The sequence below is a fragment of the Bidens hawaiensis genome, unplaced genomic scaffold, assembly GCF_021521415.1.
Source record: "Bidens hawaiensis isolate Kalapana, Puna unplaced genomic scaffold, B.hawaiensis_p1.1 tig00000978_1, whole genome shotgun sequence".
Taxonomy (NCBI): domain Eukaryota; kingdom Viridiplantae; phylum Streptophyta; class Magnoliopsida; order Asterales; family Asteraceae; genus Bidens; species Bidens hawaiensis.
In genome coordinates this window covers 4,166,873-4,180,740 of record NW_027491058.1, presented here as the reverse complement: position 1 = coordinate 4,180,740, position 13,868 = coordinate 4,166,873, and the positions used below count along the sequence as shown (strand labels likewise).

Sequence of the window (13,868 nt, the reverse complement as noted above, 5' to 3'; positions counted from 1 at the left end):
TTTTAAGGAGTTATCCGAGTTTGGTGAGACCCATGACCCGCACAAATAATTGTTTGATTATGAAAGAGTTTCACAAATAAATGAGATGTTATAACCCATTTAAAGGCTATCCGGGTTTGGTGAGACCCATATCCGCGAATTCGGGTCAAATACATGAGAAATCTTCATTTTGGAATCAAGTAATCTGGTGGCTCTAGAGAATAGAGGGAACAACCTGAGAGCGACATGTAGGATTTTAAGGTAGACAATTATATAGATAATTAGATTAGATTAGATTAGATTCTAACTCAAGCTTAATTAAATCACTAAACAAACCATATTGATAACCTAACAATAAATTAAAATTATATTTAATATCTTTATTTTCAAACATCTTACATCTCTATAAGACATGTTTCAACTAAGAATTGTTCGCGTAGACAAAAGTCGTCTTGATGAAGGAGATTTCCACCCATTAATAAGGAATACTTTGTTCTCTCTCAACCGACGTGAGACTTGCAAATATGTTCATATTTTGCTTTTGTGTTGGAAAATTTATAGGTGTATATTACTAGAAAACCTAGATTGTCTTAACATATATGAATGCCATTTATTATAAGAGCATCTATAATAGTTGCACTCGTTTGCCAATTTAAACATCTTCACATCAACACCACTTTATTCTCTCTCATCTTCTTATTTCTTTTCTCTCTCACAATAGAGGTTGCAGTCGTTTGTCAATCCGAACAGTTTGTTCTCTTTCGTCCATGTGACCACCTCCAATGGTGAACATCAGTTCATGTGTTTAGTTTGCAATCCAAATGGTAGCCACACTAGCACAATTGAAGGTGCTCTAAGTGTACAAAATGATATTTTTATGCATGAGGTAAATATCATGATACGATTCGCGTACCACATATTACACAAAAAAGATAAAAGATAGACAAATACAAACAATACATGCTCAAATATGATTTGAATCAATAAAAGAGAAAACAATGGATTGTGACACGAATTAAAAACAGCAACTTGATTTTATTTAATGCATCACTTTTACATATTATTGTTGCACAAAACTCTTGTTACACTAGTTTAAAATCTCTATAGCTAAAGTTATCTAGATGATATGTACGTTAGTTTAACTAACTTGTAACTCTTGATTGCGTGATTTACGCGGGTGTCTGCTTCAAAAACGTCACGTAGTAGTATCCTTTATTATTATTTCTCAATCCAATAACAATTTGCAAGTAAAACTTGTTTTGTTTGTACAGTTATGGTGAAACACCATATATAAATAATAATAATAATAATAATAATATGAAGAAGCTCATTGACCAACACAACAGATACAGAAAGAATATTATTATTATTATTATTATTATTATTATTATTATTATTATTATACCTTTTGGGCAACAGCCTACAGTCATTTTATCATTTAACCCCCGTTATATAAACCCTAATTTCTCACACTAATATCAAATTCAATTCAATTACGCCGCCACATCATTCAATTCCACTCTTAATTCATAATTCAATTCAATTCAATTCAGTTAATCCTCTGTTTGATTACGGGATCATAATTGGATTACGAAGTGGAATACGTTCACTTACGGTTTGTTTCTTTTTTTTTTAATATATTTTTATCAATCTAATTTAAGTTCATTTCATTTCAAGTTCTTGAAGAACATGTGAAATTGATTAAGTTTGATCATCATATTGCTAAATTGATGTGACTCTGTTTTGCTTTCGTGTTCGTCAAGTGACTATTTAATGATTACGATTTTATTCAATTATTCATCATCTTGCTCTTATATTAGCTTACATTATTATTATTATTATTATTATTATTAATTTCTGGTAAATTTTTTATTCGTATTTCATTTAGGGCTCAAATTCATTTTAACAATTCAATTCTCATGAATTTAGGTTTCAAATTGTTGATGATGATGCCAACTGAACACAACAATCGAGGTGCCATTGCAAAATTGACGCGTTTCGACACGTCACCTCCACGTCAGCAGAAGCAAGTTTACGGTCGATCACGAGTCTTTTCTGAGAATTATCTACAGAAGTCTGCTTCTATAGGTTCACATGAGAAGAAATCAAGAGTAACTAGGCAAAAGCTAAGAAACGAGAAGAAAGTAAAACGTATTGATGAAAGAAAAGATTCGGTTTTGAGACCGAATTTAGGGAATGCTAAACAGGAATCTCGACCGTTGTTTTTACAAGATTCGCATACGGGGTGGGAATATAAGAAGCAGCTTTTAGAAAGATCCAAAAGGACCAAAGTCTGTCAAGAAAATTGGTTTAGTAAACCGGTTTGTAGTCGGGATGAAACAAAGCAAAGATTAGAGACGGTAACACGTGTTAATATCGGCAATTATGAGGGTTGGAGAGAGAACTCGGTTACCAAATTACCAGTATCCAAACAGTTTAAATCTGTTAATAGATCAGTAAGTGCCAACACGAAGTTAAAGAACATGTCCAATGGTGATTTGGGCTTGAGCTCTGTGGATCCTGATAAAAACGCATCTGTGAACTCACAGGCTACTGAGTTTTTGTGTTCTTTTGACATGTCGTATGAAAAGGTAATACACGTTTTGCTGTTATTCTATCATGTTAATTAGGGGCGTTCATTATTCAGTTTGTAACCGAATAAACCGAAAATCAAACCGAACCGAATTCTAATTCGGTTATTCAGTTGGTTTTTGATTATGCAATTTTGAATTCAGTTATAACCAGATGACCCGTACTAATCAATAACCCAATATTCATAATATTTATATTTATGATATATCTAGTAGTATACAAGTTTTTTCTCAACCGTGTGTTTCAAAATCTCAACTCCAAATTTATTATACTAACATAATTAATCTTTGTACAACTTTTTAAATTAATTAAGTTTGCTACTTGATAAAAAATTATACGAACTTAACTTATTTTATATAATAATTAATTAAATTACTTACTTTATTAAAGTTAATATACAAATTTAACTTATCTTTATATATTATTAGTGAATTATAACAAAAGTTAAAGATGTGAATTATTCTTTAAAAATCTATTTGGTTAAACCCGGCTGAAATCTGTTTATTCTGTTTTTAACAGAAACGATCTGAATTCTTATTTGGTTCAGTTACACACTTATCTTATTGAGTTTGGTCGTCGGTTGCGACTCAATAAGATCCAAAACTGAACCGTTATTTTCATTTGGTCAATTTTGACTTTATATTTCACCTAAACTTTACAGGAATTGCCACTTGAAGGGGAATATACAGGTGAAGTTTATCAGCCAAGTCCAAATTCAGTTTTGGAACCGGACAATTCATCAAGCTCTGAAAATGGTGAGAGTGTGTGCGCCGATCTCAATGGTTAGTTTGTTAAAAACAATTATTATATATTCAAAATCTTTGTATGCATGTGTATAATAATCTAATATTATTGTTTAATACTTTAGGTTTATGGATGAAACTTCAACTTCTAAAGTCTGAATCGGAAGAAAACCAGTCTAATAAATCAGAATCGATTGTTTCTATTAGTCAAAACATAAAACCTGTTAGATTCCTCGGACCGAAAGAAAGTCAGCAGTTTTCGTATCTAGTTGACGTGCTAAATGAAATGGGATTACAAGGTGACAATGTAGAGTATCCTGTAATATTCAAAACATTAGAGAAGAAATATGAGAACCAAAACTCATGGAGTAAAGCCGATAGACGGCTCTTGTTTGACTGGATAAACTTAGGGTTGACCGAGGTTGTTCGGTCAAAGTCTTTGAGGAGAAGAATGAATAATGGTTTGAGGAGAGATGTGGTTGAAGAAGAACTGTGGAATATGTTACTTAGTCAAGAGAAAAAAGTCAACGTTGAGTTATCTAAAAACGCGCGTTGGGAGGAACCGTGGTTAGAGTTGCGGGATGAAGTGGATTCTATTGTTGTAGAGATTGAAAATTTTTTATTTAATGAGCTTGCAGCAGAGCTTATTACTGTTTGATGATTGTTTTGAATTCGTTTTGTAAAAATAGGTAATGAGTTGGGCACCGGGGCTCGCCCTTTTGTTGAACCATGGTTCAGTGTGGTCCGGGTATATAGGATATGGTTATAGACTATAGAGATTGGTTTGCTTGTAATATGAGTGTGTATAGAAGCATATATGTTTTGTCATTCTTTTAGATATGAGTGAATAAAAGTGAAGTTTGGTTTGATTGACTTTATAGTACCGGTTTTGGTCCATTTTGTTTTTTATTTTATTTTTACTTTTCGGGAAAAGCTGGATCTAAACCGGGTAAGTAAAATTAATATGTCAAAATGGGTTTGGATTAAACCGGGTTCGGTTAAAATGAGTGAGTAAAATAAGTTTGGGTCAAAATGGGACGTTATAGAAAGTAACAATTTGGTTCGCACCAAAATGGTTGTGACAACTGAGTTGTTTAGAAGGAAAAATCAGAATGGGTTCTACCCGCAGGCAACTAGTGGCAATAGTTTGAAGTGACAGTTGCATGACGGTGGTGATGATGATGGTGGTGGCAATGCAATTGTGCAGATGGCGTTTGCTCTACACCTTTGTACCATAGGCAAATCCCACATTGCTTTTGGATAAGAACAGGTGTGCTTGAGTAGGAGTAGTACCAGGAATGGTAAACTCATGGAAAGTCATCACTCGAACAACAAAAAACAAATTTGTTATTTTTATAGGCAAAACGGACAATATTGATCGGTTTGAGAAGCTATATTACAGCTGGTGGTGTAGGCAAAAAAAAAAAAAACATATCTATTAGAAGTCAAAGTTCTAACTAAATCACTATGGACTCCAAGACCATAAAGTCAATATCCTAACTGCACCACTGTTGGCCCGCATAATATATGATGCACACATTAAAATATTAAATCCATTCTTGAAGTTTCTACCAATGGGAACCTTAGTCAAATTATGTGTTTACATACTGATCGATCTAGCTCCTTTGGCTGCACCAATCTCTACACAACCTGAACCAACCACACCCTATTGTTTTACATGCATGAAGTCCTAGGCGGACCCAACCCCTCGGCTCGAGCCATGACAGGCATAGTCAACAGCCCAACGGTCAAAGGTCTACTCCCATTCCCCAAGCCCAATGGTGTTGTCCTCCCGGTTCAATCAATCAACGACGAAAACATAAACATCCCGTTCTTCATTGGTCTTGGTGGGCCCATAACTAATGTGTTTTCAACCGGCAACGGATGGACCCAAATGCCCTTCGGCCCTAGCCTTCGACGTCTCATGTATGGGACCATCACGGTCTTTGATGATGAGTTGACCGAAGGGCATGAGTCCGGGTCCAACTTAATAGGGAAGGCACAAGGGTTTTATGTGGCTAGCTCTATAGATGGTAATAGCCAATGTGTCTTGTTTACGGCTATGTTTAAGAGTGGAAATTACATAGATAGCCTTAGCTTTTTCGGTGTTCATAGGACCGGGGTGTCCGAGTCACAACTAGCCATCATGGGTGGAACCGGAAAGTATGTGAATGCGAAGGGTTATACGAAAGTTAAGAATGTTCGATTGGACAACGAGCAAGTCACTTATGGAGAGGGATTTTTTTATAACTAGGGCATTTTGGGAGGTTTTGGTCACATGGGGGGTTTACTTTTTATCTTAATCACAAATGGGGTTTTTGCATTTAGTAGTGGCGAATAAGAAGAATATGTAGGTGTGTAAGACCTTTATCAGAGAATGTAAGAAGAGTTGGTAGAAAATACAAGTAATTGTGGTTGCTATTGGCGATTAACAAAAATATGTGGAATTGGGTTTGATATTGGCGATTTACTCCAATTTGGAAGTGCTGGCGGTGATTAAGCCTAGGCCTAGTTGATGTTGCTATTGGCGATTAAGCTCTTTGTAAAGTTTTAAGTAAACAAATTTAGTGTCACAACATACTTCCAAAAGAGAAATCACATGAATCTGCTTAATTAATTCACATGCCTTATAATAAAATAAACAAATGTGCATCTTTCAACCACTTGTCAAGCTTTATGTAATTATATTTAAAGTATTCTTAAAAAGTTTCAATAATTTAATAAAATCAACAGAGGTTTTAAATTATCTAAAAAGAAGTTTAAATAACTAAATATAATTAACAAAGTTTTTAAATTATTTAAAATAATTATTAAACTGAATTTAACAAAAATTACTAATGCTCGTTTATAAAGATGATCAGGTGAGTCAGTGGCCTGTAGTGATCCTAATGCTCGTTTATAAAAATTAATATAGTTAAAAGAATTATTAAAATGAAATATTAATTTTCAAACTTTTCTCATACTGTTATAAATTCATCCATCTAATAAAATAAAAGGGGCGATGAACATGCCGCGCCGGTGAGATTTTATGCCTACTACTCGCCACAAGCGAGGCGAGGCAGTGTTGAAATTCGTTATAAATAAATATATATAAGCAACGTCCCTTTTAATATTTGTGTTTGATCAAATGTTTAAGATAGTAATTTTCCCTTCATTTGTAAACATGTGGTGCAATCATGACTTTACTAACATATTTCATGCCCGGATTCTTTATTAATAGCTTCACTCATATAATTTGATGTTGCCTCAAGCTTAATCGCCAATAGCAATACCAATTAGAGACTATATGCAGGCCTAGGCTTAATCACCACTAGCACTTCCAAATTGGAGTAAATCGCCAATATCAAACCCAATTCCACATATTTTTGTTAATCGCCAATAGCAACCACAATTACTTGTAGTTTCTACCAACCCTTATTACATTCTCTGATAAAGGTCTTACACACCTACATATTCTTCTTATTCGCCACTAATAAATGCAAAAACCCCATTTGACATTAAGATAAAAAGTAAACCCCCCATGCGATCAAAACCTCCCAAAATGTCCTAGTTATAAAAAAATTTCATGGAGAGGAGATCACGCTTGAGTTTTTGGTTAATGTTACATATTAGTTAAACTATGTTTCATTAATACTACTGAAAATAAAACGAAACTCGATTTCCTAACTGGGCACGAGAATGATTTTTTAAATAACATTTTCCCTCATCATATTTTTTTAACAGCGTTTAAATTACCCCCAATACACGAGTAAACCTTCATTAGACGGGATGTCAACCGCTCATGCTGATTATGTGAATCAGATTCGACCGGAAACCGGGTTGAAAGAAAATTGCCTATCAAGGACGGGACCTCTAGGGCCTAGGGACTAGTCTGGTTTGGGCTGCATTACTTGGGATGGATATTCGGTCTCATAAACTATACAAGTATTTTCATGGTTTGGTGTGAAATCACTATGTCGTTTAAATTAATCATCAGTTCCATTTTGCGGTTGGTTTCTATAACTTTATACACAAAACTGATCGAAAAAACTGTATTGGACTGTAGGACTCTAGCTTATGTAAGCCAAAACCTTGAAACCAACCAAACCGCTAGTGACCATTTGGTTTGGTTGGCTTACATTGGTAAAAGACCGTTACTAATGATTTGAATTATTATGCGACATAAAAGCTATCGAAACTATTCCATAAAACACCCCTAATTAACTTATTTTGATCTTCAGACTCGTATCTACTAAGAGTGCCAAATGATAAAAGGAAACCAATACTATAAGTTTTAAAAATAGACAAGTAACACATTTTGATTACATATCACTTCAAAGTACAAATAAAGAAAGTGCTACAACCACATGACACGTACAACGTAGTGGAACATGTCTATGGTGTGGTGAGGTAGACATTAACATGAACAGTGGTCTCAACACCATCAGTGGTGTGTTCATCCACTTGAGGCAGACTCTCAATAGTGGCATACCCTTTAGCCTCCTCATACTTCCCAGTCCCACCAATCACCGCGATATGTGATATCTCGGAAGCTGTCCTATGAACCCCGAAAAAGCTAATAGTATCATCCACCTCATGATCACCACCGTGAAATAATGTCGTTAGTGCAAACGTGTGGCTACTCCCGTCTAACGAGCTTGAAAGGTAGAAACCCTGCCCTCGGCCTAGCACACCGGTTCCTAGCTCGTGCCCTTCAGTTAATTCATTGTCGATGACGGTTATTGAACCAAACATGAGTTGTTGGAGTGTTATGCCGGCTGGAAGTTGACCGGCTGCAACGAATGGTAGGTTCTTTCCTCCGTTGACAACGTTGTTGTTCCCCGTGTTTTGGAGGATGGTGTTGGAGTTAGGGTTGTTTGGGTTGTTACCGTTGAACCCGGCTAAGAATGGGAGGTTATTGTTGTTAACTATACCGTTAATGTTGTTTAATGGGACACCGCCGGTGATTGGGAACACTTGGCTATTCGGAGTTGAGAAAGGTACAACGTTAGCGTCTGAATTCGCTACGATACCTGTAACCACCCTACTTGTAGCATGAGACCCACCTAGGACATCATGCATAAAGAAGCTTAAAGTTGGGTGGTCCCCACCTACAACAGCACCACCACTGGCGGCAAGAGCCCCCGCTCCTCCTGTAGGTGTAGCACCTATAGGGGTAGTTACTGGTGCCCCCTTGGTTGAAGGTGTTACTGTAGTTGGTACCGGGGTGGTCAGGCCCGCTACTGGTGCAGAAGCACCAGTGGTAGGAGTTTGACCACTTGGTGTTGTAGGTGTCAAATCTTCCACAGGCGTGTCAGTCTCATCTATTGGACCAACTGTATCAGGCTTGCTGGTTGGTAGTGGGGCCACAGGGGTTACATCATTTGTTGTATCAAGTAAGACGCGGGTCCCCTTGGAACATTCGAGAGAAATGGCTAGCAAAAAGATGCAAATTGTGGTTTTGAAAAAGGTGGAAGTGACATTAGCCATTTGGGTGTTGTATGTTTTTGAACGGCAAAGGGAAGATGTGTGTTTTGATGTTGAAGGGGGTAGGCATAGGCATATATAGTGGTGGTGTGATGATACAATACAGAGTTGATGAAGTTGATGGAGTTGTTTGGTGCATAGATGATGGGGTGTTTTGGTTAAACAACTACTTTATAATCATGTTTGGTTTATATGAACTGCTCAATATAGATTATGGATTTATGGGTTACTTTATTTTTATATATTTCGAATTATATAACTGGACTCTTTTGTCCGTAAGTATATTTTACAATAACAAATGATAACCGAAGTTTATGAATGGTCAGCATTAGACTTCAGGACAATTTGACAAACGTAATGTTGGCATCCATACTCTAAACGTCCGTGACAAGTTATAGTTAGTATTGGTTTAAAACTAAAAATACTATTATGATTATCAAGCTATAAATAAGTAGATATTTATGTTAAAAGACTTAAGAGTATATGGTTAAAATGTGGAAATAAACCTGTATTTAGAACTTTCTACTCTATTTGATTAGTTGAGATAATGAGATCTATTCTCGTTTTTGAGTTTGTATCTTTATCTTATCTTAATCTTTAAAAATTATATATTATAATGTAGATTTACACTATACATTATAATATGACACATCCTATGATACGATAATAGTGTTTAACAAACGTGACAGAGGTAAAATAATACATCGGAACAATTAAAAATCTGTTATTTGTTTAATTAAATAAATTGTGTTAATGTATTGTTACATTGCTTTATGAATCATACAAAGAACTGTGGGGCAAATCTTTTCCAAATAATGTGAACTACTATATAAGATTTTATTGATATGGTTGGACAAAGTTACTAGAAAAGCTAGCCAAAGAAATTGATACATCACTTGTTATGAATACTGAATAAAAGTTATGAACCAATTTAATTTTGTACTTTGTATAATTGACAAGTTAAACATAAAAGAAATATAATAATAACTTACATTTACAGTATAATTGTAACATTATATATGTTTGATGATAAATAAAATACAGAATTATCCATGTTACATTCAAACGCATGTTCACTTAGCTTGACCCGCTTCAATTCGGTCTTCAGATGGCAACATGCCAAGTCATATACTCTCTTTTGGTTAGGCATTCCATACAACAACCAAAGCATGATTAAATTATTTGTGACGGCCAGAAATAGTCACACAAGAAGTGTTTTTGAGGGGTTTGTGTACTAGTGAGCGAGTTTTGAAACTCGAATATAACAATATTAATATTTATTTAATTGTGCGAATGAATAGTCCGCTTTGTACTTAAATATATATCAACCTAGGTAAACATCTACCAAAAGAAAACTATCCGATCCTCCATGTTTCTGTACACTTTTGGATCTAAGTTTAACAAGCTTTATCGTCGCATATCCATTGGCGCCTTTGTACTTCCCTGAGCCCCCAATGATCGAGACATGTGATACCGAATTTATATCTGCTTGATGTAATCCAAAAAACCTTAATTCATCTTTAAACTCATTATCAACAAAGCTTGTTGTCATTGCCATCATTTGGCTGCTTCCATTTTCCAAACTAGCAACATACATTCCTTTGGCTTTTCCCAATAATGTCAAGCCATAGAGATTTGTTTTGTCTAGTAAGTCAACATCAATGGTGTTGACCATACCGAACTCTAATTCTTCACGGAGGATATCCGATGCAGAAAAGGATATCCCAGTTCCAGTTCCAATTCCAGCTCCAGCCAAGCCAAATGGTTGGCTCGAGATGGAGTTGGAATCAGAAACCGGGATTCCGCCTATAGGAGGAAAAAGACCTAAAGGTTTAGAGAAGGGAATGGGTTGGGTGTTGATTTGGTTTGTTGGAGGGTGGTATATGGTGGAGTTGAGTATATTTGGCATGTAGAAAGTCATTGTTTTGGGGTGGTGGTGGCGACGCTTTGGTGGTGGTGGCGGTGGGATGCCGCCAAGGGTTCGGGCGTAAGGCGATCGGATAATGGTGGTGAATAGCAACAAGAAGAAACAAGCTAGAGGGGTTAGCTTGAAAGGGGGTTTGGGCAGGTCCATAGAGAATCTAAGAGGGCTTTGTACACTGTTTTTAGATGCATAAATAGGTGAAAAGCAGAAGGAATATTATGGTGGTTTTGGTTTCATAGTGGGGTGGTTGTTTAATGTTGATGCAAGATTATGAAAATATGTCAAGCATGCATTATTTGTATATTACAAATAACTTATTAGTTTTAAATTCATTAATATTTGTATACTTGCTCCTTTGATAACACTATTACCATCAAGTGTATTTTCTTTATTTATTCAAGAACCGATTTTAAAAGAAATAAATTGGTGGGAAAATAAACAAAACCAACTACTTCACATTTTATTTTTAAATTGTAATTTTATATGTTTGTTTTTTTGTAAATTATATATGGATTTAGAAATTATACCTTTTAAAGGATGAAATTATGGTGTTTGTCACAGTTAAAAAAAAGGTGATCGGAAAAATAGGATTTGAACCTATCTGATTTGAACCCATATACATAAAAAGTAAAATAGAACATTATTTAGCGGGTGCTGCTAAACGTAACCCTTTGCTCTAACTTTAGTAAACATACTCCCTCCCCTTCTAGTATTTAGGAAATACAATACAAACCTCTTATTTTCCTTTTTATAATTTATATAACCATATTATTTTATGATGTTAATACCTTCCAAAAGAATACAATAGAATATATGATTGGAAAAATACGTATCATATATATCTTCTAAAAGAATACATATATATATATGATACATCTTTTATAATATTAAGTTTGCTTTAATGATACACTATATTTTCTTATATTTTAGTGATATACTAACTTGTTAAGCAATCACAATATTCTCTATATATTGTTCACCTTTTATATGTATACAAAGAGAACTCCAATTCATTATTTTACAAAATCATTCTGGTGTACAACAAGAAGAATTCATGCATTCAGACAGTTCATTGGTTTATTAAGACTAAAGGATATAAAATATCGGCATTTTCTACAGACGAGGTATATTTTTTTTCACGCCGAAATTATTGTTATTAGTTTGATTTATTTTCTTTTGTAGGTATGAAATTTAGGTTTGTTACACAGTAAATATAGAACTGAATGATTCACACTTTCATTTCTAGGTGTTCAAGTCTCGTGAGGATTTGATGGAATGGGTTCAAAACACCGGACACACTCTTGATTACGTTATTATCACTAAAAGAACAAAAACAAGACCAAGTGGTTACGTGTCTAAAGTGACAATGATGTGCGATCGTGGTTGCGTGTATAAAGCATATAAAAATACAACTAAAGCAAACGGCACCAAAAAAACTAATTGTCCATTTGAATTGGTAGGAAAATATACGAAAGAAGATGATTATTAGTCGTTACGTGTGACACACGATGAACATAATCCTCCACCCGCAGAATATATGGAGGAGCATCCATTTGCAGAACGATTGTCAGATGAGGAGTTTCAGTTAGTGGCAGAATTGACAAGGAAACATGTGGCGCCAAAAGATATTCTTGGTATTTGAAAGAAGTTGGATGAAAAGAATGCATCTACGCTTAAAACCATATAACATGCGCGCAATAAAATTCGACTAGCAGATCAAAAAGGGAAAACTCTCATGCAGGTTCTTATGTCTTATTCAAATGATAATGGTTATATTTTTTATAGTCAGACTAATTGTATTGCAAAAAAGTTGAAATCCTTATTTTTCGCTCATCGGACATCACTAATTAGTCTGATTATAAAAAATATAACCATGAATGGTACCATGAGATAGAGATATACATGGAAATAAATAATTATATATTTTTTATTTTGTTTCTATAAAAATACAAACTTTTAGCTACACACGATACGATATAACACAAAATATCAACATAACTAATTCTTGAACTAACTTGTTGTCAAGAATGGGTTCAATAGGCTTTTTAGCATCCGTTTTTAATCTTGAATCTCATAGGTTCACTATTTTGAGCCTCGGGTGAGCTTCGGGTCGGTTTGATAATAAACAACATCCCCTTCATCACTCACATAATGATCCTTTTTCATTCTACATGCAAGAAGCCCAAGTAAATGAAAAGGAAGTGGCAATTATTTCTTCGGCTCTCTATAATATTTCCAAGCACAGAAGCACTGGCTTCGCGGCTTCAGTCTACATTAACAAGATCCCGAATTATATTATTATTATTGGAAATTGATTGTATAAGTTTAAGGACTGAAAACTATGCTTAGTGAAAGTTTTAAATATATAAAAGAATATACTTACTGCCTCTATTAAGTTGTAGTGCAGGATTTGAGGGAAAAGATGATGTATGACATGGGTTCCTATATCATGATGGATGTTGTTAATCCATCCGTAGTCACGATCGAGTGTCGTTAGCCCTCCTCTTAGGTTACTCCAATGCTATTGAGAGGTCTAAAACCATATCAAATAATCTATTATTTTAGTTTAATACAACAAAAATATTTGTAACCAAAATATAAAATTTAAACGGCTCAAGTCGGGTTGGGTCAGTTTCAAACCTTGCCACGGTACCATGGGAGCTTATCTTCATGACCATGATGATGTAAGTAGGTTACTAAATCCAGCCACATGACAAAACCCTGAATTTGAAGTAAGAATTTAGCAAAAGACAAAAAAAAAAACATGAAGCATAGGTTTGACATAAATGCTATACATGTGTGTTCATTACAAAACCAATTATAAATATATAATGCTAGAACCATTAGGCCATCTGTAGTAGGTGAGAAGTGGGTGAGAATATAGGGGCGATGGGGGCGATTTTATATGGAACATTCATGGTACCATTCATGGTTATATTTATTGTAGTCAGACTAATTAGTGATGTTCGATGAGCGAAGAATGAGGATTCCAACTTTTTTGAAATACAATTAGTCTGACTATAAAAAATATAACCATTATCATTTAAATGAGACATAAAAACCTGCATTAGAGTTTTCCATTTTTGATCTGCTTGTCGAATTTTAGTGCGAGCATTGTATATGGTTTTAAGCGTAGATGCATTCTTTTCATCCCGCTCCTTTAA

At 34.8% G+C, this 13,868-nt stretch overlaps 1 protein-coding gene, 1 long non-coding RNA gene and 2 pseudogenes across 2 annotated transcripts; 1 reads left to right on the top strand and 3 right to left on the bottom strand.

The window, feature by feature from the left end:
- Positions 1-4,685: 4,685 nt before the first annotated feature.
- Positions 4,686-5,568, top strand: LOC143549648 (dirigent protein 25 pseudogene; annotated as a pseudogene).
- A 1,775-nt stretch (positions 5,569-7,343) lies between these two features.
- Positions 7,344-9,098, bottom strand: LOC143549952 (dirigent protein 24 pseudogene; annotated as a pseudogene).
- A 1,006-nt stretch (positions 9,099-10,104) lies between these two features.
- LOC143549637 (dirigent protein 16-like) lies at positions 10,105-10,854 on the bottom strand. The gene has a single exon (XM_077040499.1). The coding sequence runs from the start codon at positions 10,852-10,854 to the stop codon at positions 10,105-10,107; it is 750 nt and encodes a 249-aa protein (XP_076896614.1).
- A 1,826-nt stretch (positions 10,855-12,680) lies between these two features.
- Positions 12,681-13,499, bottom strand: LOC143549947 (uncharacterized). Its single transcript, XR_013138233.1, has 3 exons — positions 13,345-13,499; positions 13,088-13,225; positions 12,681-12,973 (listed from the first exon to the last, which is right to left on the bottom strand). It is a non-coding gene; the product is annotated as an uncharacterized LOC143549947 (long non-coding RNA).
- Between the last annotated feature and the right edge of the window lie 369 nt (positions 13,500-13,868).

Bases quoted from the DNA above. Each gene is read 5' to 3' on its own strand.
- LOC143549637 (XM_077040499.1), bottom strand. From the start codon at position 10,854: ATGGACCTGCCCAAACCCCCTTTCAAGCTAACCCCTCTAGCTTGTTTC.